The sequence below is a fragment of the Semicossyphus pulcher genome, unplaced genomic scaffold (genome assembly GCF_022749685.1).
Source record: "Semicossyphus pulcher isolate SPU_LCO1_2020_fin unplaced genomic scaffold, fSemPul1.0.p SCAF_11, whole genome shotgun sequence".
Classification (NCBI taxonomy): Eukaryota; Metazoa; Chordata; class Actinopteri; order Labriformes; family Labridae; genus Semicossyphus; species Semicossyphus pulcher.
This window is the reverse complement of record NW_027211615.1, coordinates 23,324,549-23,351,521: the sequence shown is the minus strand read 5'-3', so window position 1 is coordinate 23,351,521 and position 26,973 is coordinate 23,324,549. Positions and strand designations below refer to the sequence as shown.

The following is a 26,973-nucleotide window of genomic DNA, read 5'->3' as shown; positions in this document are numbered from 1 at the left end:
ATCCAGTCCAACCTACGATTACATGTCGTCACAAACAAATAACAGCTGACAACAGCTTCTGATTAAAGGGCCCTGACAGAATGTTTTTATCAATTGTGAAATGTGTTTATGGGGTCATGATTCCGGATTGAGTTTCATCCTCATTTTCTGATGTAATTTCCTATCAGTTTCCCGCCTTTGCAATCAGCCACACCTGTTGTCTATTTCCAATCAGTCATTCAGTATATATACCACCACCATTTCACTTGTGCTCTGCCAGGTTGTCTTCGTTCTTTTGCAACAAGCTTTGCAGCCTGTGTTTTACCTTCACGTGCTTTTGACCTCTGCTTTGCCTTTTGGATCCTTGACCTTGGGTTGTTCCTGGAAACGAAGTGAAAGCCTGACCCTGATCTGTACTGTTGCTGTTCTGACTGACCTGCCTGGCTTAAAGCGAACGGTCTGATTTTACAACTGCTCCTCTCTGTGTGATCCCTGCATCTTTTTCTGAGCACCACTTGTTACATATGAGATTTTATATTATGAAGAAAAACATTTTATTCTGTGTTGTATGACATAAATGACCCAACCTCCCTCCCAAAAATGCTAAAAGAAAGAAAAAGCCAGATTTATTTAAAAGACATTTGCCTACAGTTATTATAATTTTGACCAGATGAGTGTTTAATAACGCAATGATACCATAGATATAAGCATGTTCCATCTAGCCTAGCCACCTTTGAAAATAATATGCTTGTTATAGTTAACTGGTAAACTTTATGGGCTTGTGTCACACAAAGTAAAATAACTCTACGAATGTTGGCGGTTCGGGTGTCCGTACACTCGCCTCCTTTCTGCAAATGTTCTTCTTGGGCTCTGTTTTGTTTCCCAAATAAAAATTCATAGAAGCTTGACTGACTTATCAAGTCAATTTGAGAATACATCAGTATCTGACGATGACAAATGTGTTCAGGTTTGCTAGCTCTCAAAACAAGAGAGAGAGAACACAAGTGGATACAGGTCATGATACCTGAAGCACCAACAGGAAGAATGTGAAAGCTTCGCATCGTGACACTCTGTAACCATGCCAACCAAACTGTGGTTGAGGCTAAGCTATGCAAGGCCTGATTTAAATCTGTGTTAGGTTCATTTATAATTGTACCTGGTGTAAAAGTATTTAATGTTTGGCTATTCAGTGGGAAAAACTATGAAAGGAGAAGTGACACTGACAGCCCAACAGCTGTAAGTCAGTCAATCATACGTTTTCCTTCCTGGTAGACAGAGGGCCTTTGACATGCTGCAATCTTATGTTTTAAACTAACTAGCTTTTCAGCCTTTTGTTGCACATTGTAACATTCTTGTTTAGGCTTTGGAGGACCATGGGTTGTCCTCTGTCTCTATAATGGATGTGTTTTACACCAATACACGTAAAGTGTAAATTTTAGTTTTAGGAGGAAAGAAAGGAGTACTTGCAATCAAAGGGGGCCAACACATATGTAATTCACATATAGAGAGGAACGGCTCTGCCTTAAACATGATCACAATCAGCACTGAGTTGTAAGCACTCAGAATGCCCTACCGTAACCACCTGTCAGCTATCGTTGGATACTGAAAAAACTTCTGAAATGTAAATCTTTATCTCCCAGCGCTCTTCAGTACAATCAGCAAGTGTATCTAAACTCATGCCAAGAATCAAGTCGCTCAACTCGCCCGACAGGTGTCTGAGTCAGAACACCAGGAAGTAACACGGTGATGGCCTTTCCTGTTTGTTTGATTATTTGTCTTTGTATCTGGAGAGGTACTGTTAAATGATTGTTCCCTCCTGACGAGAGGCCTTTTTGGGTGCCAGACGACAAGAAGAGGTAAACTAATTCAATTATTGTTCTAGTCTTTAGTCTGAGTCTAAAAGGTGCTCATTACTTTGTGACGTATGTTGAGGTGGTTCCTTCACATTAAAGAGAAAGCAAAGATTTGCCATAGCTTGGGTAGTCTTTACGAAGGAAATTAAACAACATTGTGATACTTCTCCTTGGAGCTGTCGTCTTGAAATGTAACAGTTGTTTAATCTGGGTGACATAATGAAAGTGTTTGGAATTAAAAGTAAAACCAAGTATTATGTTTTATCTTTGTAAAAAGAGTGATGAGAGAACCCTTTCATGGAAGGTGCATCATTTACTGCAAATCACAAATTTAAAATGTGCTTTTCAAACTTTAAATTTAGCCGACTTCATATTAATCCTAATATCATACTGTGCTCATCAAAGATGGAAACGTTGACTAAGACATAGTTTGGTTGCATGACGGCAAAAAGAAACCTTAATCTGGCCAGCCATCCATCTTTCTACAAGTTATTTTCATATACAAAAAAATAATAATTTAGTAATTTACATTTTCCAGCAGTGTGAAACATTAACTGAAAATAATAATGTTAAAAAAATCAGGGATAGATGCTCATGTTTTGAAGCACTGGCCCGACGGACACCTGAACTTGCCAGGAAGAATAGGCAGCAGGAACTCAGCAAACTCTCACGGTTTAGTTTACAGGCTCCGTTGTTTGTAGGTTGTGGCTTAAAATGTATATTTTCAATCATGTGGGTTCACAAAGTGCACTTAGTGTGAGAATTATACACAAAATAAAGAGGGGGAGGGGGGCAGTAAATATCAAGACTAAATGATTGTAGTTGTGCAGCTGTGAAGAACTGAAAGTTTGGTACTATCATATTTACAATGTATTAAAAGGGTCCCGTAGTCAAGGAGTGAATTCTTGTCTCAATGGGACATATTATACTCTGTGTTGACAATAAAACATTGATGACCACATATTTTACTTAATGCCAACCAACTTCTGGTTGTTACCTAAGTATGTAAATCAAATATTTGAATTGACATTTGGTGGATATTTTTCAGCTGGTTAAGTTAGATTTTTTTTGCTCAAAATGTCAAAGGTCAAGTTCACTGAGACATCATAGCAGAGGTGGAAAGTAGCTAATTACATTTACTCGTGTTACTGTAAGTGAGCAGTTTTTTTTTGTACTAAAATCTGCAATTGTACTTTTATTCAAGTAGATTTCGTTTGAAGTTCGTTGTACTTCACTACATTTTAAATCACATCCGCTACTGAGTAAAAGAAATGTAGGCCTAAAAACAAAACGAAAGGGAAAAAAATCAGGCCCCGTAAACAACAGCAGTGAACGATGGGCAGGATAACAAACAAGGAAGGAGGAAACGGACGAGTCAGACAGCAGCGGTGCAGAGCCAGCTGAAGGAGAAACGCTGAATTCTGATCCTGAGATTTCCTTCTTTGGTTCGTTTAGGGAAAGTCACAACACTTGTGCCCTTGACCTGTTTTGATTCATAGATTTGCGGTAGGACTGAAGGATGGTCTACAGAATCCACAATTGATTCCACCTTCACTGGTTGTATTGTTTGATAATGTTTTATGGGATGACACATTATACCCCCCTGAGGGTTTTAGTTGTCGTGTGTCGACATGTTTTATTTTGTTTTTGCGCTTTAATTCTTTTAATGAAAAACAACTAGCTTGAGATGTATATCCCCTTGTCCTTTTTGCACCACACAGGAGAGCCCCCCCTCCCATTGTTAAAAAAGTGACTTTTACTTTAAGCCATTTTTTACTTTTACTTGAGTACATTTTTAGTACTATTTCCACCTCTGCATCATAATGTCAGCGGAAAAAGTTTTGGCCATGATTTTGTCCGGGCCTTGCGAACGAGAAGTCTTTGAAACACTTGCACTCAAGGATGAACTGGTTAGAATGAATTGAATGTCAAAGGTCAAGGTCACTGTGACCTCACATCACTCCCATTCTCGTGATAGTAACGTTCCAGCAATAATTAGAGGACATTTGGTTGCGTGTCACACTATACTTCTGTCCATATAAGAAAAAAACGTCATTATATTTTAGGCCTTGGAAATATTTTTTAATATACAAAGGAAACATCTCCGTCTCAGCCACAGTAATTCTGCCATTCTGTGGGAAACACTGATGGATGTAAGCTGCAGCTGGACTGGTAAACTGAGGCAGCATACAACTGCAAGGCTGTAATTGTAGTTTTAACTTGTGTTCCTGCAAGCATTTAAAAAAAGGCCTGTGCGACCTTACAAGACCCCTTAACTCATTTATTCTTGTCAGTTACGGAACATAACACTGTGTTGGTTGTATTTTCTCTCTAGCTGGGATGGCGTTACCAAAGGCAGTAGGATACATGGTTGTTCTTCTGGTAATATGCTGCAGTCTGGAGAATCAGGTATATAGACAGTCTCTGAATGCAGCCCATGAGGTAAGAATTGGCACATACAAGTAAAAGCACTCATGGTTGAAGTACTGCATCGTGAGATACTGAATTGTATGTAATACAGCTTCATCACTAAACACATGAATAATATTATTGTATTTTGTATAAGCAGGTTTGTTGTTTTTTTCCCAGGCAGACTGTAACTAATAAGATGAAAATGTATTTTCCCAGGAAATGGGTTCGAAAGCATCACACATTCATGCCAGAGAAAAAAGAGCAGGTGAGTGATATTTTAACCAACAGATCAGATATCAGCAGAATGTATCAGCTGTATCAATGACGCTGAACTATTGCATGTCTCGGCTCTCATTGGAGCAAACAGTGTTGGCTACTGAAGCTGCCCTTTTCCTGTCTGTGAAGTATTTTCACCGTGGATACCTCAGTATCTGATGAGGTCTGTTTCATGTCTTCCCAGCCATCTCAAATTCCTCTGATCATATACTCCATGCTGTCATAAGCATCTCTGACCTGGAGCGTCTTCAAACACTTTTAAACACATTCAATTTCCCTTTAAAGACCGACAACGATGCAATTGAAATTATCAGCATTGACACCACAACAGGTAAAACGTCCTTTCACTATGTTGCCCTATTGTTTGTCAAAATAAGACATAGTGTGACTCTACGCTTTTTCTTCCCACAGTGTGTTCACAAACAAACATATCGGGATACCAGTGCAGGTGTGAGCAAGGCTTTGCTTGGTCATTGAACAACTGCGTGAAAAATGGAGCTTGTGATGCCATTACTGGTGACACATGTGGATGCATCAACGGCCTTCCAGCTGATGGCCAGACATGCCAGACAAACACCAGTGGAACAGGTAAACAGGACCAGCCCCACCACAGACGATTTCCTCCATACATGAGGTCGTCTGTGAATAAGACTACATGTTGATTGACTAAAAGTATATTTACTGAAGTGTTGAACTTGTGTACTTCCACTTTAAATTAAAGTAATATAATATATTTTTACTTCCCTACATTTAGTTTAGTGTGTACTGTAGTAATAAGTTGCTTTACGAAATTACAATGAAGACTGTTCACAGGTATGTAAACTTTAATGACTGTAGTGAATGTTTTAGTTACGTTTCCTCTCACCGTTCCTCCTCCACTCTGCTAATCAGGAACAGATCGGCTGCAGGAGCCGTATTGGTCAACAGAGCTGTCAATCATCCTTTTTACAGCATCAAATAACTAATTAAAAATAAACTTGTCAGAAAAATGAACACTTGGACGTAAATCAGCATGATAAGAACTAACTATAATGACAGAAACCATGTTTGAGAAACATTTACTTGGTTTGTATTTAGATTTTACAGTTTGACTGTCCCATCTGTTAACATGGAGGAGGCGGGCTTTATGACCTATACTGCAGCCAGTCAGCAGGGGGCGATAGAGAGGGTTTGGCTTCACTTTTAGGGAGCGGTCATGTCGTCCATCTTTTTATTTAGTCTTTGTGCCGAGACGAAGACACGGAGAGCGAGCGAGGGGGAGAGAGGGAGAGCACCCAAGTTACGTCTGTAACATGATGCTATTTATTTATTTTTACTAACATATATACTTATGGCCTGCGGGAGACTTATGACTACGTTTTTATTTCAAAAGAAAATTAAGCAGGAACCGCAATAAGGAGCCTGTGAGCGACTTTATCGATCAAATAACTTCCTGGAAAAGTTACAAATAAAGGCAACGGCCCGGGAAACACTTCAAAATAAAAGCATTGTGTAAAAACGAGGGGAGTCAGAATTCCAGATCAGCTTTTACTTAGAAAAAGAATACCGGAAGTGTTGACCTACTTTACTCTCTATGCCTGTGACTTTTACTACGGGAAGAGATGTTAATATTCAATAAGACAATAAGACTCTTCACAATTCATTTTCACCGTGTATTTTGGCGGAGAATAATAGGCGAGGCTCCTATTCTCTACATTTTACATTCTACAAACTGCAGCCGCCTCGCTTCTGCGGGACATTAAAGCCTCGCGCAGTCGGGGTTTCAGAGCAAGTCGGACAACAATCTAACCGTCATGCAATATGCTTGGCAACACAGCGATCGATTCTGGGCAGGCCTCGCTCATCTCGAACAAGTCTAATATGTAGCATGCAAACAAACGCAAAATGTGCAGTATGCCAAATATACCTCGCCTACCGTATCCCACAATGCAAAGCGCTGAAACGTGACAGCGGCAGTTGAAATGGAAATGATGGAGCAGCAGAAGTGGGCGCTATAGCTAAAGAAGCGGCAGTTATTGTTTACTTCCGCCCGGCATAGCAAACAGCGAAATTAATTTGAAAAGCTCCTCCGTACTTCATACTACCGCTGAATGCAGTATATAGCATGTAGTATAGTATGTAGCATGTAGTTTTTAGCATGTAGTATATAGTACGGCATTACAACCCATCCTAGGTTTTGACCTAGTCTTGTTCAATTACAGTATGTTGAGCTCTTAGGGCCATGTTACTGCGCTCATACAGCTTTCATTGACCATGTACATCAATTCTATGACAACCAAGAGTTAGTTGAAAAATCTAAACTTACTGTCTAGCTGTAGCTTGTATTGTGTGGAAAAACAGTCATGATACTAAAAACTGTTGATTTATATAATTGTTGTGTTGTGATTTTTACAGTGTCAACAACACCAACACCATCACCCACACCACCAAACGGTATGACACATAATTTAGAGAATGATCGTCTGCCTTTGTGTTTCTGAAAATTGGCACTGGCCCTGTTTAGTGAAGAAAATGGCATGTTTGGGGCGGTGGTCTAGCTCAGTTGGTAGAGCGGGTGCCCCAAATACAGAGGCTATGGTCCTTGTCAAACTGATCGCAGGTTTGACTCCTGGTCTGCCGAACATTTGGTGCATGTCCTCCCAACATTTCGTGTCTATCTTCAGCTGTCCTATCAATTAAAGTCAAAAGCCCAAAACATAATCTTTAAAAGAAAATGGCATGTTTCACAGCTTTACTGGTATTGTGAAGGTAAAACATAAAATATGCATCTCGGCTCGTAAAGCTTTCTTAATGTCAAACATTTTATCTTTCAGTACATGCACATGGCAACTGTAACTTTAATTCATTTTCTGCTGATTGAAAATTGTTTTGTGAATGTTGCTCCACATGATGGTGACACTGTTAACAATCTGACCCTGTTCTCCACAGACCCAGTGGATTTTGATATAGTGCTTGATTTGCGCTTCCCGACCATCAGTTTGCCATCAGATTTCCCCACTCAACTGAGGAACATTCTGAGTGGTATCACACTGCCGTTCAACATCAGTCCGTCTTTACAACTAACAGAAGTAAATTTCACCACAGGTAACAGCGTTTGCTGCTTTATTCGATTCCTTATCTAATTTTCTTTGCTGAATTAATGCTGTTTTTGTAATCCTGATTTGTATACTATGGCATTAAGTTTGTTGACATGTCTTATAAAGGCTGCTTTCCAAACTCCACTGGAGGACTAGAGTGTCAGTGTGAGGACCAGTTTGCTTGGTCATGTGACAAGTGTGACATCTACGGTGCATGCAGTAATGTCACTGGACAAACCTGCGAGTGCATAAACGCACTTCCTTCTGACGGAGAGTTCTGTGAACCAATCACAAGTAAGCTTGAACATTTTCTAACTGTTTCACTTAATAAGGTAACAAATGAATAACTGCTTTATCCGCCTGACTGTTCTGCATGTCTTGACGTGAACATGGTTTGGGTTGTTTGTAATTATCATTCGAACATAGAGTCAAGTGTAAAGTGATGTATAATTCTGATTATAATCACAAGAATGATGTTTTCCTGAGCAGATATTTAATCTTGTAATGATTTAATCTCCAATGTTGCTCTGCAGGTATCCATCAGTGTCCAACCCCGACGCCTGGTACGGAACTTTTTTGCTTTGTTCGGCAAACATTAAACAGTTTAACAACTTTGTTGTAGTGGAGGACACTTGTTAGTGACAACAGAAAAGATGTGTATTGATGCTACTTTTTTCAGATTGACTTATTCTTTTTTACAGTGATGAACATAACAACAGCAATGATGAACACAACAACAGCAATGATGAACACAACAACAGCAATGATGAACACAACAGCAATGATGAACTCAACAACAGCAATGATGAACACAACAACAGCAATGATGAACACAACAGCAATGATGAACACAACAGCAATGATGAACACAACAGCAATGATGAACTTAACAACAGCAATGATGAACACAACAACAGCAATGATGAACACAACAACAGCAATGATGAACTTAACAACAGCAATGATGAACACAACAGCAATGATGAACACAACAGCAATGATGAACACAACAACAGCAATGATGAACACAACAACAGCAATGATGAACACAACAGCAATGATGAAAACAACAACAGCAATGATGAACTTAACAACAGCAATACAGGGTATTGTACATTGATTTTAACAGAGGTCTTTCCTGCTGAAGAGTTGCACAGGCACTGTGAAACCAAGAAGATTGCATAGCTCATGGTTTATATGTTGTTTTCAGCTGTTTTAATGTTTTAAAAATATATTTAAATGTTTTCCTTTAGGCTCATATAAAAGTCAAAAACCATTTAAAAATTCTGTTCAAGCAAATGGGTTAGCTAAAATGTGATCACAACGCACATGGTGCACACAGATCTGGGGTCCATTTCAGAAAGCGGGTTTAGTGAAAACCCCAAGTTTGTTAACCCTGAAATAAGGGAAACCTCCGGTTTGTCGTTTCAGAAAGAGAGGTAACTTTAACTCTGAGTTGGTTACTATGGTGACTGAGTCTGTGAACCTAACCTGGTCGCGAGCAGGTTTTCTTCAGGAAACTCAGAGTTTCGCTCCGTCTCCTCCCTCTAGAATATAAAACCCTCATTCCACTTCCTCATTCATTCAGCCCGTCTCACGCGTGTGTTTGAGCGGTTACCGAATTAAAAAAAACAAAACGTTGCGTCTCTGTGCTGCTCTGACCCCTTTGCAAAAGTCTTTTTTAATAATGATAAAAAAAATCAAAAGACAAATCTGTGTCAAAGTCATCATTTTGAGATTTTCCACCACCACTGCCGAGAGCACTCAAATAAGACGCCGTAAGTTATTGGATTTTTTTTTAAACTAACACAATTCAGTTTAATCAACATGAATTATAATGTATGTGAAGTCAGCATCATGTTAGGGATAAAGCTAATGCACAGTAAAACAGCCATTGAATGATATTTCATTAGTTTAATATTTAAAATATGATTGAAGTGAGGTTCAGCTATGAGCCTGTTCTGCCTGAGCCGCACCTTTGAATGATGTTCTGGTATTTCATTTTTAACTGCTTCCATGTACGTTTTTTTCTCCCGCTGGATTGCTCCTAAATTAATATACATTTTAGCTTCCGGTCGTGATTAAGTATTAAATAAATAGACCAGTTCAAACTTGCGCATTTACTCGAGCATCAGTTTCTTCCCACGCCGATTCTCTCTCTTTTGCAGCTGCAGCCGTGTTACTTTATTTTTCTAAAAACACGCTCGTATTCGCTGAACGTCCGCATGAGGATTTCGAGCTCCGCTGGTGTGACGTAGGAGGACCTCTTTTTGTGTACCGTTGCCATGGTGAATCGTGGTATCGGGGCTCCATTAATGCTGGCTTTTTTACAGTCAGCGTGCACGCACTTAACTCCGGCTGAACCTACTCAGAGTTGATTGAACTAACTCTGATCAGCTGTTCTGGAACCGAAAACTCAGTTTCCTATCTCAGAGTAGATCGACTCAGAGTTTAGGGTTAGACTCAGAGTTTGTTGAACCTGCTTTGTGAAACGGACCCCTGAACACAGTTAATCATCACATACAGAGTTCTTTGTGAATGTTGCTCCACATGATGGTGACACTGTAAACGATCTGATCTTGTTCTCCACAGACCCAGTGGATTTTGATATAGTGCTTGATTTGCGCATCCTGGTCTTCAGCTTGCCACGAGATTTCCCCACTCAACTGAGGAACATTCTGAGTGGTATCACACTGCCCTTCAGGATCAGTTCGTCTTTACAACTAACAGAAGTAAATTTCACCACAGGTAACAGCGTTTGCTGGTTTATTCGATTCCTTATCTAATTTTGCTGAATTAATGCTGTTTTTGTAATCCTGATTTGTATACTATGGCATTAAGTTTGTTGACATGTCTTATAAAGGCTGCTTTCTAAACTCCACTGGAGGACTAGAGTGTCAGTGTGAGGACCAGTTTGCTTGGTCATGTGACAAGTGTGACATCTACGGTGCATGCAGTAATGTCACTGGACAAACCTGCGAGTGCATAAACGCACTTCCTTCTGACGGAGAGTTCTGTGAACCAATCACAAGTAAGCTTGAACATTTTCTAACTGTTTCACTTAATAAGGTAACAAATGAATAACTGCTTTATCCGCCTGACTGTTCTGCATGTGTTGACGTGAACATGGTTTGGGTTGTGTGTAATTATCATTCGAACATAGAGTCAAGTGTAAAGTGATGTATAATTCTGATTATAATCACAAGAATGACGTTTTCCTGAGCAGATATTTAATCTTGTAATGATTTAATCTCCAATGTTGCTCTGCAGGTATCCATCAGTGTCCAACCCCGACGCCTGGTACGGAACTTTTTTGCTTTGTTCGGCAAACATTAAACAGTTAAACAACTTTGTTGTAGTGGAGGACACTTGTTAGTGACAACAGAAAAGATGTGTATTGATGCTACTTTTTTCAGGTTGACTTATTCTTTTTTACAGTGATGAACATAACAACAGCAATGATGAACACAACAACAGCAATGATGAACTTAACAACAAGTCCAATGACGACAACAACAGCAATGACGACAACAAGTCCAATGACAACAACAACAGCAATGACGACAACAAGTCCAATGTCCACAATAATACAGGGTACTGTGCATTATATGTAGAGACTGAAGGTCTGCGTTTGTGAGGAGTTGCATACAACTGTTAAATCATAGCTGCTGGAGTGTACTGTCATAGCTTTACAGCTATTTCAATGTTTAGAAATGTTTTTCTAAAGGAACATCTTTGCTATGCCTCAGTGAGCCGAGGCCTGTCATACAAAGCAGGACTAGAGGTTAGCGAGGTAATTTCAGGGTTCACCCCGGGTTTTCAGTTCCACTTTAACTTTTACTGCACAGCTGATCTGCTCAGGCAGAGGTTAAGTTTGATGGGTCAAGATTTACAAATATTCAGTCATTCATTTATGAAAACTCTAAAAGTTCAAGCGACTATTATCTGCAGGCTTCTGCTGTGATGTCATCACACGCTGCATCCATGGCAGCCAGAAGGGTCATCTGTGTATGTGGCTGGCGATCATATACTTTCCATCTCCATGCTGAGAGAAATTCCTCACTGGAGTTAAGGAATAACATTGTGTTGTGCTCCAGCTACTTGCCAGTTGATGGTTCATGAGATGCACCTTTGAGCTATTTCAGAAAACCGGTTGCTCATTGGTTGATCTAATGCTTCACACATTTCCCTTCGTTAGAGAAAGTCAAGATTCACCTGGGAGCAATTTACCAATTCAGGACAGATTTAGAAAAAAAGTCTAATGGAAATGTACAGAAATATGCTTGACATATTATGACAACTTGTTCAACCATTTTGCATGTAAAGACTTATGCGATGAACTAATGCCTAAATGTTGTGGGGGGTGAGACTATTCAACAGAGACCCATTATAATTAGCGCAATTAGAGCAATTGATAATGTAGGAAACAGCAGAGAATTGTACATAATCATTTCCATGGATGTACCAAAGCATTTGCAACTTGTTCAAAGAAATGAGAAACTGCTTTTTTTGATGTGCTTTTTAAGTGACACAATGATGTGAAGATTGAACAAGTAGTTTTGAGAATTTCAATTCTGATCTGAGAAATGTACCAAAGCGACTGAGAAAAACTGTAAAGATTCTGTTCAAGCAAATGGGTTAGCTAAAATGTGATCACAGCGCACATGGTGCACACAGATCAGAACACAGTTAATCATCACATACGGAGTTCTTTGTGAATGTTGCTCCACATGATGGTGACACTGTAAACGATCTGATCTTGTTCTCCACAGACCCAGTGGATTTTGATATAGTGCTTGATTTGCGCTTCCCGGTCTTCAGCTTGCCACTAGATTTCCCCACTCAACTGAGGAACATTCTGAGTGGTATCACACTGCCCTTCAGGATCAGTTCGTCTTTACAATTAATAGAAGTAAATTTCACCACAGGTAACAGCGTTTGCTGCTTTATTCGATTCCTTATCTAATTTTCTTTGCTGAATTAATGCTGTTTTTGTAATCCTGATTTGTATACTATGGCATTAAGTTTGTTGACATGTCTTATTAAGGCTGCTTTCCAAACTCCACTGGAGGACTAGAGTGTCAGTGTGAGGACCAGTTTGCTTGGTCATGTGACAAGTGTGACATCTACGGTGCATGCAGTAATGTCACTGGACAAACCTGCGAGTGCATAAACGCACTTCCTTCTGACGGAGAGTTCTGTGAACCAATCACAAGTAAGCTTGAACATTTTCTAACTGTTTCACTTAATAAGGTAACAAATGAATAACTGCTTTATCCGCCTGACTGTTCTGCATGTGTTGACATGAACATGGTTTGGGTTGTGTGTAATTATCATTCGAACATAGAGTCAAGTGTAAAGTGATGTATAATTCTGATTATAATCACAAGAATGACGTTTTCCTGAGCAGATATTAAATCTTGTAATGATTTAATCTCCAATGTTGCTCTGCAGGTATCCATCAGTGTCCCACCCCGACGCCTGGTACGGAACTTTTTTGCTTTGTTCGGCAAACATTAAACAGTTAAACAACTTTGTTGTAGTGGAGGACACTTGTTAGTGACAACAGAAAAGATGTGTATTGATGCTACTTTTTTCAGATTGACTTATTCTTTTTTACAGTGATGGACATAACAACAGCAATGATGAACTTAACAACAAGTCCAATGACGACAACAACAGCAATGACGACAACAAGTCCAATGACAACAACAACAGCAATGACGACAACAAGTCCAGTGACAACAGCAACGACGACAACAAGTCCAATGCCCACAATAATACAGGGTACTGTGCATTATATGTAGAGACTGAAGGTCTGCGTTTGTGAGGAGTTGCATACAACTGTTAAATCATAGCTGCTGGAGTGTACTGTCATAGCTTTACAGCTATTTCAATGTTTAGAAATGTTTTTCTAAAGGAACATCTTTGCTATGCCTCAGTGAGCCGAGGCCTGTCATACAAAGCAGGTTTAGAGGTTAGCGAGGTAATTTCAGGGTTCACCCCGGGTTTTCAGTTCCACTTTAACTTTTACTGCACAGCTGATCTGCTCAGGCAGAGGTTAAGTTTGATGGGTCAAGATTTACAAATATTCAGTCATTCATTTATGAAAACTCTAAAAGTTCAAGCAACTATTATCTCATCTTAAAAATATTTTTTTTTCCCATTGTTTTTACCGGCGCCTAGTCGTAATGCAATACTACCACCAGACGGTGGCTGAAGCGCCTCTGAAAGCTGTTTGCTAACCGTCACTAAAGAACAAGAGAAGAAGAAAGCGTTAGTGCCAGGTGCCGGTAGAACGGGTGTTGTGCTGTGAGATTCGAAACCACCACAAATTGAAATTAATCTTTTGTTCTAACTACTGTTTCTGTTGTAGAGAGAGCTTTTTCGTATGCCATGGACAGAGACTTTCTTTCTTCAGACAATAACCCAACAAGTGAAGTTTACCAGGACTCAAATAACGCTGTAAGTCTTAGTGTGTCATTCTGTTTGTCACAATGTTGATGCAATGAATGTATGTGATATTCAACCGGATGTATTTTGAATACCAATAACAAACAGACATCACTTTCTCAATCAGATTCAAAGACAATGTCGAACGCACATCAGCACTCTAATAGCAGCAAATTTGGTTCGGATCAGGTAAGTCCTGTTTATTTCACCTGGTTGTTCCCTTCAACAATTGGTTTTGGAGATGGTATACTTTGGTGATGGTATACTACTATACTGCTGATTGTTTGGTAATTTTGAGGTCTATAGCAAACTATATAAGGGTACAGTGCCAGAGTAGTCAATGTCTTTGATTAAGTGTCTTATTGTAAAGCTGTTACTACAGCCGAAACTCTTGACTCTTCTTGGCTGGCAGCATGACTCTATGGATAGCAATCGGTCCACCACTTTGGTCCACACTGAAATATCTCAACATTTGTTCGATGGACTGACAGAAAATGTTGAACAGACATTCAGGGTGCACAGAGAATGAATCCAAATAACTTTGGCGATCCTCATACTTTTTATCTAGCAACACCTTAGTCAGTCGTCTCTCAATCGGAAGGTTGGGGGCTCAATCCCTGACTACCACAGTCATATGTCCAAGTGTCCTTGGGCAAGACACTGAACCCTAAATTGCTCCTGAAGGAATAGCCATCAGGTATGAATGGGCATAGATGCTGATTGGAGATTGGCACTTTGCCGTGAATGTGTGCAGCTCTGAGTTGTTGGAAGACTAGTAGAGCGTTATATAAGTACAGTCCATTTACCTTACACTTCTCTCATTTTGGGAAATTAAAAAAACATAATAATATGTAATTGTTAGATCAGCACAAAATCATATTGATTTTTTATATGATCATCAAGTCATCTTTTCTCAAGTCATTTGGTCCAAGTTTCAAGCGAGTCTCGAGTCATTTTTTCTTGGTCAAGTCAAGTCAAATCCCGAGTCAAGTCACTTTGTCTCCACCCAAGATGCAGCACTCTTACCTGTAGTATCCGGTCTTTATAAAGAGAAAGACGAGGTGTTAGTAGCTCGTCTAATAATGATATTATTTGCCAATTTATACAACCTGTTCAAAAAGTATAACAATGAATTTTATCTTTATTATCTTGGCACAGACGCAGCCATGATGATGGTCTGCTCTGAGACAGTATCGAGCAGTAACGAGTACGACTGATGAGGCTTCTATTTGGGGCTTTGATGTTGCGTGTTGCCATAGCGAGGAGTTTGACTGACAGCCAGTCATCCAATCATGACAATCACATGCCAGGGAGCCTTTTGAGTCGTCCAATCATGATTCCCAGTTTGCGCTGCATACATACTTGATAGTTAGACAGAAACTTGACAACAATTTATATTAAACAGCTAACATTAAAACTCATGAACACACATAAGTCATCCGAGTCATCATGCCTCAAGTCAAGTCTCAAGTCATTAACTTGCAAGTCAAAGTCGAGTCTCAAGACATTGACTTTTTGTCAAGTCAAGTCGCAAGTCATCAAAACAGTGACTCGAGTTGACTCGAGTCCAAGTCACTATGACTCAAGTCCACATCTCTGGTGTCAATCAATCAATATGTCATTGTGGTGGTGGTTGCTAGCCTTTGAGTTATAAGCCATGACACTAGGGGCTCTTTCTCACAGAACCTTACAGTATGCTAATAGGTAGCAGAGAAATTGGAAGTTTTCTAAAGAGCTTTAGAAAGAGCCTTACTCCTTCCTTCACAATGTATCCGACCTTACGGAAGTTACTTGGGCATCTCAAATTTTACGCCATATAAAAATGTGTGCAGTCTCACCTTTGTATTACTTGTTACCTATTTTCTTGATGGTGTCGGTGGTTACTTTGATTTACAGAGCAGATGGTTTCCATGTCAGTAATTATATAATTCTAAATAGACAACATTGTACCTGCTAGTGGTTTGATTGGGATTCAACTCTGTATTGCAGGAGCGGGAGCACTATTGTTGAGTATACTGTAAGTGCAACTTCATTTCAAGAAGCGGAACTTGAAGCTGTAAAGAGCGGCATATTTTTAGAGCTGTCGGAAAAATACGAAATGATATTTGACAGTAAGACAAACTTAAAGATTTTTTAATAGTTTGAAGGAAAAACGTCTTTCTGTGATTTTTTGTAATTGTCACATAAGCATTGTTTGTCATGTCATATCTGATCATTTAGTACAGTTGATTGCACAATGATTGTCTGACTTTTGTCTCATTTTTTGCTCTTAGGCTCGACACACTTAAAGTTGGAACCATCTGTAGTAATTGCACAGACGAACGCGAATGTGACATGTGGTCCTCCACCCGAAAATCTCAATTTTGGTAACGGCGTGTCAGTGGAGTGGAGACTTGACAACAGGATAATAGAAGCAGATAAAGAACACATATTTTCAATAGAGAACAGAGTGGCAAAGTTAAACTTGACAACTTTTTTTGCTACTGACATTGGTAAGAAAAAGATCCAGATTGTCAAAATAACACATATTTACATCCAGGCACTTTCTAGACTTTTTTCTTGGAGCTACTCTGATTTCTCTGACAATGCAAAACCAAAATATACACTGTATATCCTTACCAACCAACGGCAAATCATTCGACGACTAATTCAGAATTGTTTTTTTCCACGCAACTTGAGTGGAGTAAATATGAGTTAAATCAGGAGAGACTTCATTAAGATTGAACAATGATTTATTTACAAGGCTGAGAGCAGGGTACGACACCCCCCGATGGAGTCTAGACTCTGGTGGTGGTGATGATGGTGAAGTCAGGATGAGCTGAGGAGCTGTTCTTGGACATTGATCAGCTTTAAGAATTGACAGAAGCAGGATGATTGGTCGACAGATGTCGAGGCTAACTCTGGTCGGTTAAGTGCTTAGTAATAATAGTATATGCTCATAATCAGCTGATCACCAGACAGGAAGGACAGAGCGGGAGAGAGAACGTGACATGAATGAGTATAAACAGTCTTCCTTCTTGAGCTTACGCTGAGCTACATTTTTTGCATCCATCTTTTCTATAATGTTGACCAGTAAAGTTAAAGGTCAAAGAACAATTAAAGAAGTTGAAAAGCATCACAGAAAAGGCAGAGAGATTATTTCCATTCTGACAGAAGCCTCAGAGTGCAGGAGGTTCATTTAAACACCCCAGTATTCACTAGAAATCCAGTAAACATAATATTAATGTTTTTTTTTAACCTTAAGCAGTTACCTTGAATTATGACTGCACCTTTCTTAGCATTTGCTAATCCCTTGCTCCTCTCCAGCTCCTCCTTCTCGTCTAAATACGTTCACTTCTAGTTCAAAAAGACCAAAATGGCAACGGTCAAAATGTGAATAAAATTGCTTCACCAATGGGTGACATGACTGTAGCCATGTATTTCATGCATTTCATTGACAGCAGTCTGCATAAGACATTGGACGTTCACCTCATGTGGCATCATCCTACATACATTTGTATTTATTCTGCAAACTTCATGTCGATTTGACCTTTAATCGCCTCTAATTTCAGGAGTATATGAATGTAGGCTGAAGAATGGCAACAAAATTTTCAGACAGATATCCAACACGAGCTTCACCCTCCGAAGAAGGCCCCAGATTCAAGTGATGCCGATTAGCATCAATGTCCCTTGTAATTCTATAAATGAAGTGAAGCTGAGCTGCTCTGTCAACAGTCCCTACCAGGTTGAGTTTACAAACATAAACGCAGGTAAGCAATTATCAGACAAACACCACAAGACTAATCAGCTGTTTAAAAATCTTCACGTTAGTGAGTGCTGTTTTTGTATGTTTAGGCACAGGATCTGATATCAGCTTCACGTTTAGACCCCCTGACTGTGCAAACAGAAAGGAGATGTTCACATGTCAAACAATTGGCTTTAGTGCATCTAGAGACATAACACTGATGTTAAGTACAGCAGGTAAGTTATGGTCTGCAATTAATGCATTTTGAGTGAAGATGTCTTTCATGTAATTAAATGTTCTAAGCTCAAAACCTGTTTCTTTCACTCTAGGTGTTACGTGCAATAACACTTTGTTTGGAACTGGAACAGTTGGGGATAGGGCTACAGGTCCCTGTGACGGGGATAAGGTGGGACAAAGGACAGGAGTTTGTGCGAGCAATGGGTCATGGGAAATAAGACGAGAACTAGACAACTGCATCATACGTGTGGTTCAGGAGCTGCTTGAGCAGTCTCAGGTGATGTATTTGTCCGACAGTTTGTGAAACCACTTCTTGTCATAGACGGGGGTGGGTTTATTGATTTGGTGGATAAGTTCCCAAATTGAAATGCATTTAATAGAAGTTTCTGTTGTTAAGATTTAGACCAGTCATTATGTTTTAGAATTAATTTTTTTTTCTGAAACATAAATACAGCTAATTTCTATGTCAGTGATGTCCCATTCAAGTCTGTATCTTGCAATATAAGTACAATCCTGGAGGTTGTTGAACATCCGTAAACTGTCTCAGAGCACAGCATCCTCCCCTGAAAACAATCAGCCGTGTTTGTCATTTAATCTTTGGAAGTAACTACCGGTTTCAGCAGTAAAATATCTGCATACATCCTGAATGTCACATGCTCAGGAGGGATTTATTTTCTCAGTTTGGGCGTCAGAACTCAAGGTCACTTGCACCCAACCAATTTTTCACATTCCACATTGTGCAGTGAAATGCTCCCAATGTATTCCCACATTTGACACATTGCCAGGAAGAGCCCTTTGGAATAAAAGTTCTAGATATTAAAACTTTTAACCAAAATTGTTAATGCCATTTTCTTTTAAATCTCTCAGTTCCTGAATATCAATTCACTGCCAGAATTCTTGGATCAACTCAGCAATGTCACTGTGATTCAGACTCAGGAAGTGGTTGAATCTCCAGCAACCATAAGTGCCATTGTTGATATTCTCGACAATATTGCCAATTCACAATTGCCTATCACTGACAGGTCAATGGAGGTATGTGAATTAGTGTGCTACAAAGACCCATGTAACAAAATGCATTGCGTGTCACATGATCTAATGTACTCTTTCCTTTTTATTAAGAATATCCTAACAACTGCAGGTGTCCTCACCACAGATGGGGCAAGGAATTCCTGGGACGTCCTGAACAGCAATGACACAAGAAACGTCTCAGAGACGAGAATTAGCAGCCCCCAACCTGAAAGCGTCAGCGCAACATTACTGCAGTCCCTGGAGAATATAACAAGTCGTCTTAGCAATGTCTCTTCAGACATTGTCACACCTTCTATTCTTTTGAACAGAACTCCATTCAACGACTCTTTCAATGCAGACTTTAATTCTTCAGTGGGGATAGACATACCAGAGTCTGGCGTAGGAGAGCAGTCAATCACTGTGCTGACATTTGCCTCAATGGACAACGTTCTGCCTGCAAGAGACCAAGTCAATTCCTCTGACCTTAGCATCAATGGCAGAGTCGTACTTGTTCAGTCCAGCGTGGCGATTAGCGACTTTAATCGTATTTCCTTCACCTTTGATGTCTTAAACGACACACTGCGAGATCCACAGTGTGTTTTCTGGAACTTCAGCCTCTTCGATGGTCTCGGGGGATGGGATGACGAGGGCTGTGAGTTGGTCAGCGAAGGCAACGGAACTGTCACCTGCAACTGCACCCACCTGACCTCATTCTCTATTCTAATGTCACCCTGCTTTCTGGACGACTTAACGCTGAGTCTGATAACATACGTTGGAGTTGGAATATCCATGATTTCCTTGGTCATATGCTTAATAATTGAAGCTGTCATATGGAGAAAAATTAGAAAAAACAACACAGCTTACCTTCGTCATATTTCCACTGTTAACATCGCCTTGTCTCTCCTGATAGCAAACATTTGCTTTTTTATAGGGACTTCCATTACAGTTGGAGAAGATAATGTATCAGGGTGCTCTGCAGCTACATTTTTTATCCATTTCTTCTATCTAGCCTTGTTCTTCTGGATGTTAGCCTCAGCTCTGCTGTTGCTCTACCGCACAGTCAGCGTCTTCGATGGGGGTTTGTCTAAAAGATCCATGATGGCTTTTGGATTCTCTGTAGGCTACGTGGCTCCTTTCATCATCGCAATCATAACTATAGGTGTAGCTGCCCCCAAGGGGCAGTACATCCAAAAATCAGTCTGCTGGCTCAACTGGGATCCGTCTCGAGCTCTACTGGCCTTTGTGATCCCTGCTCTTGCGATCGTGGCAACTAACTTTGTGATCCTGTTAGTGGTTATATTTAAAATGCTGAGGAGAAGGGCAGTGAGCGAAACTGCTCGAGCCGAGAGGCATGTTTTGGTGGTAGTTATAAGGAGCCTGGCTGTCCTTACACCATTTTTTGGATTAACGTGGAGTCTGGGAGTCGGAACCATTTTTGCAGAGTGCAACAGAGGCGTCCATATTGCATTTGCCTTCTTCAATTCACTGCAGGTACAATAGTTAGCAATACTTTTCAGAATATTAATATATATTTTTGGAATTGAAATGATTTAAAGGGGTTTTAAATTCTGAGGTTGCATTTTGTTATTGAAGCCGTCTTAGCTGATGCTACTCTGTGCGTCTTTCTTTCAAGGGTTTCTTCATCTTGGTGTTTGGAACGCTGTTGGACAGAAAGGTATTTACATCTCAATATTCATTATTTACATATTTTATATGTATATAACAATAATAATAATAACTTTCTATAGCACTTATCTAAACAAGGTTACAAAGTGCTTTACAGAATACATAGGATAAAAAACATACACCTTAAATACATTTCCTGCTGGAAAAAAGCCTGCATACGAATCTCCAGTGTTCGAGAGAGAGAGAGAGAGACGCCGTTACAGCAGGTGTTGTTATTTGACTGAGATAAAGATTTTCACAATTCATTATCTTCTTTCTGATGACACTGCATTGGTGTGGGTTTGCTGTTAGAAATAGTAGTCATAAAGAAAGTCCAGTTCCAGGGCAGCTTATTACACTATGAGACAGATAGGCATCAGTTTTTATCCTTTCTATCAAATTAGTATTAAAGAGTACCAATCAATCAGACTTTATTTGTATAGCACTTTTCATACAAATAAAATGTAACACAAAGTGCTTCACATAATACAACAATATGGAAAAAACATTAAAATTGTAATAGCTAGTGGGAGGAGTTTGCCCCCAGGGCCCCCTGCCAGAAAGCCCCCCAACAGAAACCCATGTCCCCCAGCAGGGTCAGGGTTTGGGGTAGGGGTAGTGGAAGGCCCCGAAGGCAAACCCCCCCCTTCCCCCGTTGTGCATCAGGATAATAATGAAAACAGGAACCAAGGAAGCGCTATCATAATTCACGTTAAGTAACAGTGAGGAAACAACAGAGGCAGGATTGAAAATAGACAATAAAATTTTTATTTTTTTAAAAAACATATTCCAAGAAGTACAACTGACTAAAATACATAAATAAATAGATAAAGAAAGAAAGCTCAATTAAAAACCAGACTAAGAAGGTAAAATTTAATAAATAATTAAACAGATAAAAAAGAAAGCTCAGTTAAAAGACAGATTAAAGAGTACCATTACAGTGTGTAAAAAATTCATCTACAACGTTGCTTGCACACATCTTATAGCCTCCACACAAACGCACAAGGCACAAAAATGCTTTGACGGGGAGTTAATTGAAACAACATAGCTACAAAAGGCCTTCTCCTCAAGTCAGACTTTAACTCATGGTTACCCATGATAAACAAAAACTAATAAACAAGCAATTAGTTATGTAATAAAAAATGTAAAGGTGTTACGTGAGGAATAAGGGAATAAGATCAGAGAGCCGGTCATTTTACAGTGCCATTATTAATAGTATTCAACAAAGTTGTGTATTATATATATGCAGTAATATCAATATCATATTTTGTCAGCTAGCATCTTAGGTCCTGTCAGTAGCCTCCCTTTTCCACCCATCAGTAACCTACTGTAGTAACACACTGAACTACACAAAACCTTAGAGTTCACAGAAAGCTACACTAATTCTTGTGAATCAACTTTTCAGGTGCGGTCAGAACTAAGAATGACATCACAGACTTCAGGAAGCGGGACAAGGGTAAGATACTTTTAATCATGTCATTATTTTAACAGCCAGATTCCGATATCAGGGGGGATTCATGTTTTTTGTTTTTATTTTTCTTTTAGAGCACCAGCGCTGGAACCTCATCATCAGGTGGATTAGGATTCTTCCGGAACTTGTGGAGAGGAAGAGGTACAGCAGCAATTAAAAGAGGAAAGAAGGAAAAGCGTTGTCTAAATGCTTTTGAAGCAGTTTTATTAGGCCTTTGAGCAGGCGACAGAGGCACAAAGTTTTCCAGTTTGTCCGTCCGTCTGTGCCGTTGTTGTTAGCACGGTATCGCAGGAACATCAGGGGAATATCTTCATATTAAGCACAAACTGAAAACGGTCTGGAAAACGGTTACATTAATTATGACACTGTTTCAGAAAGGTCAGAACGTCATGGTCTACTTTACCGTTAGGAAAATCTATCTATTATACCCATCCTTTCTTACCAACATGATGGTTCTCAACTGGTCTAACCTCAGGACCCACCACCACCTCCTTTATGACCAACTGCAATCCAAAATTTCTGAAATTTCTCACCCACTCAAATGTATTTAAAGTGTAACTGCACCCACAGATCTGACCATAAGTCCACTCACTGCACAGTTTTTAAAATAAAATGCTCAAAGTGGGCAAGGGGCTGAGTGGGTGTGTCCGGCAGCTCAGTGAAGTCCCCTCCCCTGGCCAGAGAAAAATAGAGAGCGACACAGAGTCACAAGGCACATATGCCACAGAGGGCCTTTTTGAGTTTCACACTCCCTCTCAGCAACATATTTTAAATTACAGCTCACTAAACATGTTTAAGTGTGCAGTTACACTTTCATAAAAAATGGTGCAGTTTGGACCTGAGACAGAACGCAGCATGTCAGCTTCACAAAACACAACACTATAATAGTCAACCAAAACGACCAGCAGGCAGCAGTGTGAGGAAAATATTCCCTCTACAGTTCATTCAATTAGCAGACATAAATGCAGCTATTGTTGTGCTCATCAAGTTTCAAGAAAGTAACCGTAGCTAACCCAATCAGCTGATACATGGGGTGCGAATAAACTACACGACTACTGCATGCACGTCATAGGATACCCTTGTCCTTAAAAATAAAATCCCAGCCGGTGTGCGGGATCCTTGCTGTTTATTCGCTAAGTTAAGTGTGCGTTTTGGTTTGCTACAGCGGCGCCACCCGCCGATCTCTACTGCGCGGACTCTGACGTCATCATCGCAAGATGGCAGCGCCTATCACGGGGGATATTTTGGCTTCACTTTTCGTACAATGGGAGCAGATGGAGACGCGTCGTCCATCTATATATACAGTCATTTAGCGTCCCAGGGGTGTCTCTCCACTCTGCTCTGCTTAAGATACGCGCCGGGTCTATTTTTGACGGAGGCCGCTTCAAGCACGAGTCAAGCTCAACAGAGCAGATCGTTCCAAACAGGAAGTCAGACACGAAAACAGCATACAGCATCTGGTCATTTCAAAATAAAACCCCGGTACAGACTCACTTTTTTTCAGTTTTTATAACAACACCCTGAAATTAAAAAAAAAAAGAACGCTTTTAATAATGTAGTGTACTCAACCATGGTAGAAGCACAAAAATCACAGATTGATATCCATGAGCAGACAATCAACCTCGGAGGTGCAAACTGAACTGTTGTTTGTGTGTTACTCTGTTTAACATTGATGTTATCGCGTGATTTCGCAATTCTCGCGCGATAATGTAGTTCTCCCGCGATCTTGTGATATTGCGGATCCAAGTGCTTGGGCCAGCGCTCCTCTGCTGCGGATCAGACACACTTCCTGTGGGCGAGGACTCACGCTGTCTGACGGACCAGAACCGCGGTGCAGACGGAACGCGCCGGACACGGATCCTGTGGGATCCAGGCGTTAGTGACGCGTTTTCCATCACCCAGCAGTGGTTGGTCTGCCAGAGAGGGTAGGCGGAGCTAAGCGGCTGCTTTTCCGGTCTCTGCGAGTGTTGCGAGTAAACAGTAATCTACTATGGCTGAACAAACAAAGAAAAGACGGATGATTACAGATACAACTTCAAAAATAAGTGAAAATCCAGAGAAAAACGCTCAGATGAAGGCAAACAGTCTAGAAAGGAAAGCGACCATCAGCAAGGAAAATCAAGAGTTACAACCGCAACAAAGGGAAACTGAGATCTTCAAGCTTATCACTTTTACTACACAGGCAGCCTGTGTTAGTTGGTTGGTCAGTCCAATACTTTGGTCTTAAAATATCTTAATAACTATTGGATAGATTGATGTAAAATACTGTACACAATCCTGTTTCTGGGAGGATGAGAAACAATTACAATTACACGACTTTCATCGTGTGTATAAACAGGTAAAGCTTTGCTCTCATGTAGTGAAATCCCACATTTATAAGATAGATTCCCCAAAATGTTCCTACACATTCACTTTCTCCAGAGTTTCTTATCAGGAAATGTGGTGCTACCCTTTCTTTTAGGGCCAGCATCTGTTCAAAAATTCACTTTAATACTGAATGTAAATAATAAGCCACAGCTGTGCAGACTGAACACTTTGTTTTCTCGCTGTATTTTCAGATGCTTACAACGTGTCATCCTCTGCCTCCGGTGTATCTCAATCCTTTGTCAACAGTTGATGATCTCTGCAGAGAGCTCCGGCCAGTCAGAAAGATTACCAACCAAGCAGAACACCTTTTTTTGTCCTTTATAGCAGCTAAAACACATTCAATGTTTTATTTTTTATGAAGGTTTTATTTTAAGTTTAAAGTCACATTTAGGAAGAGTTTGGTTTGATTTTTGTGGAGGAGCAAAACATGAATATAATTTTGTTTTTAAAGCAAAACTTTGTAAATCACCCGAGCAAAATTATTTATTATTGTTGCACAATGTATGTTGGATGCATAGTTTTCATTTTATCATAGTACATACTGCTTCTAGCTTTTATTATGGAGTTGAACTGACTCGCTACAAAACATTTACGCAGGTGAAAAAATGTTTGAAGTTGTAATTCTCATTTCTGACCACTAGAGGCTAAAGTGTACCACTACCCCACAGGCTAAATAGGACTTCAAGCCTTCATAATTTGTTCCAGGTGAATTTTAATTTTTGATGCACTTTAAATAAAAACATGTAGCTGCATATTGCATTTTGAATGTTAGCAAGTTATCATTGCTGCTTTTTTGGCTTTAAATGTATTTTAATGTGAGGAGAAAAAAACTTGAATTTAGCACTACAGTTTTTAATTCTGCAACACTAAATATAGACAAGACCACATGTGCATCACTGGACACAACTGGAAAAAAATCTCCAACAGCAACTACACTTACATTTCAGGACGGGAAAAGTCACCAGATTGTTCAATCGGTGTAATCTTCCACGCATATGAGCCAAAAGCCTACGATTAAATATAGAGATTTCATCTATTGTCAAAATCTGTAGGCGTCTTAATGCAGCTATTCCATTAAGAGCAGTCAATAACACACAGACGCCATCTGGATGACAAGCTGTTGACAATAACATCAGTGCCTCATACTGAATAGCCTTTATCTTGTTACCTGCATTCCCTGCGATGAAGATAGGGAACGCTTCCCCATCACCTTGTCTAAACACCACTGTCTACTCTGTTAAAAAGAATACACATCTGTGTCTCATTCAGAGATAATTGTCTGTAACAACACTCGTAATGTATTAAATCAGTCTGACTTTAAACCAGAATCAAATCACATCACCCTGTGTTTCTGGTGTATTCTGTATTCTGCACTCCATCTGTTGTATTTGTCACAGTCGTCACGCTGAAACACTCGCACAGCTTCTAAACAAACAAACACACACAGTACCAAACACAATATAGAAAACGTAATCCTGCATTGCTCATTAGAATATCGTCACCTTCCTAAAATAATGGCCTAAGTCATTTTTTGCTTAATTTTTTTTTTGCCTAAATCGTCTCCTCATGATACACGGTACACAAAAACCAGGCTAAGGTATCCAACAGACGTGAGGCAAAAGGCAAGGTAAACGCGACACAAGGGTACAAACGAACTGGCGACGAGACAGGGGAAGACAGGGGGTAAAATACATGAGGTAATGAGGGTGATGAGACACAGCTGGGGAGACCACAATCAGGAGCAGGTGAGCACACGACGGGGGGAGCGGCAGGACACAGACCTGAAACAGAGACAGGGGTGAGTGATTTCAAAATAAAACAGGAAGTACCAGACAAGACACATGAGGAAAAAATAAAAGGAAACTTAACCTAAACGGGCAGGCATGACACCTAGCCACTGAAGTTATTTCCATGATTCAGGGCTCGTCCCCTATTGGTAAGTGATGAGGTTTACTATATGAGGCTAGGCTATAAATATTGCACAGTTATTTAGTCTTTTTATTCAGCAAAATAGCTAAGTCCATGAAGCTAGCATCTAGCAAAGAGTGGAAAGGCTCCAGAATCTGTGGCTGTTACACGTGATCGGCTTTCTGTTAACTCTTTTCTGTCTTTTCAAACAATATTTAATCTGCAGTTTTTGTCCCATTTTCTCCATGAAATGAAACACGTCGTGCCCGTCGAGTGTCATCGCTTCTTTGACAATTCCCCACATTAATAGGCATCACTGAAGAACCCAGCAAAGAAGAGCTGGAGGGAGAAGTGAGGAGCGCATGCCTCCTCAGCGTTATGTTTAGCTAGTTTGTTAGTTATGCTTTATTGTTGACAGAGATTAAGGCTTAAAATTGCTTAAGTCACAAACGCATGTTCAAAAATTTGCCTAAGTCATTTATTCCTCTTATGTTACATAATTGACAGACATTGTTATTAGTATGTCAATAGTCATCTATTGTC

At 39.9% G+C, this 26,973-nt stretch overlaps 1 protein-coding gene across 1 annotated transcript; it reads left to right on the top strand.

Annotated features, from left to right (window-relative positions):
* Nucleotides 1–1,764: 1,764 nt before the first annotated feature.
* On the top strand, nt 1,765–25,860 carry LOC138611798 (adhesion G protein-coupled receptor F5-like). The gene is made up of 31 exons (XM_069685043.1): nt 1,765–1,835; nt 4,168–4,241; nt 4,461–4,509; nt 4,705–4,851; nt 4,932–5,108; nt 6,915–6,953; nt 7,449–7,604; nt 7,724–7,891; nt 8,131–8,160; nt 8,299–8,703; nt 10,190–10,345; nt 10,461–10,628; nt 10,868–10,897; nt 11,036–11,191; nt 12,370–12,525; nt 12,645–12,812; nt 13,052–13,081; nt 13,220–13,384; nt 13,974–14,062; nt 14,178–14,239; nt 16,040–16,161; nt 16,324–16,542; nt 17,602–17,799; nt 17,885–18,010; nt 18,104–18,288; nt 18,879–19,043; nt 19,131–20,510; nt 20,653–20,694; nt 22,090–22,140; nt 22,230–22,296; nt 24,714–25,860. Exons 2-31 carry the CDS (start codon nt 4,173–4,175, stop codon nt 24,770–24,772), a joined length of 5,034 nt encoding a protein of 1,677 aa, XP_069541144.1. The 5' UTR covers nt 1,765–1,835; nt 4,168–4,172; the 3' UTR covers nt 24,773–25,860.
* The last annotated feature ends 1,113 nt before the right edge of the window (nt 25,861–26,973 follow it).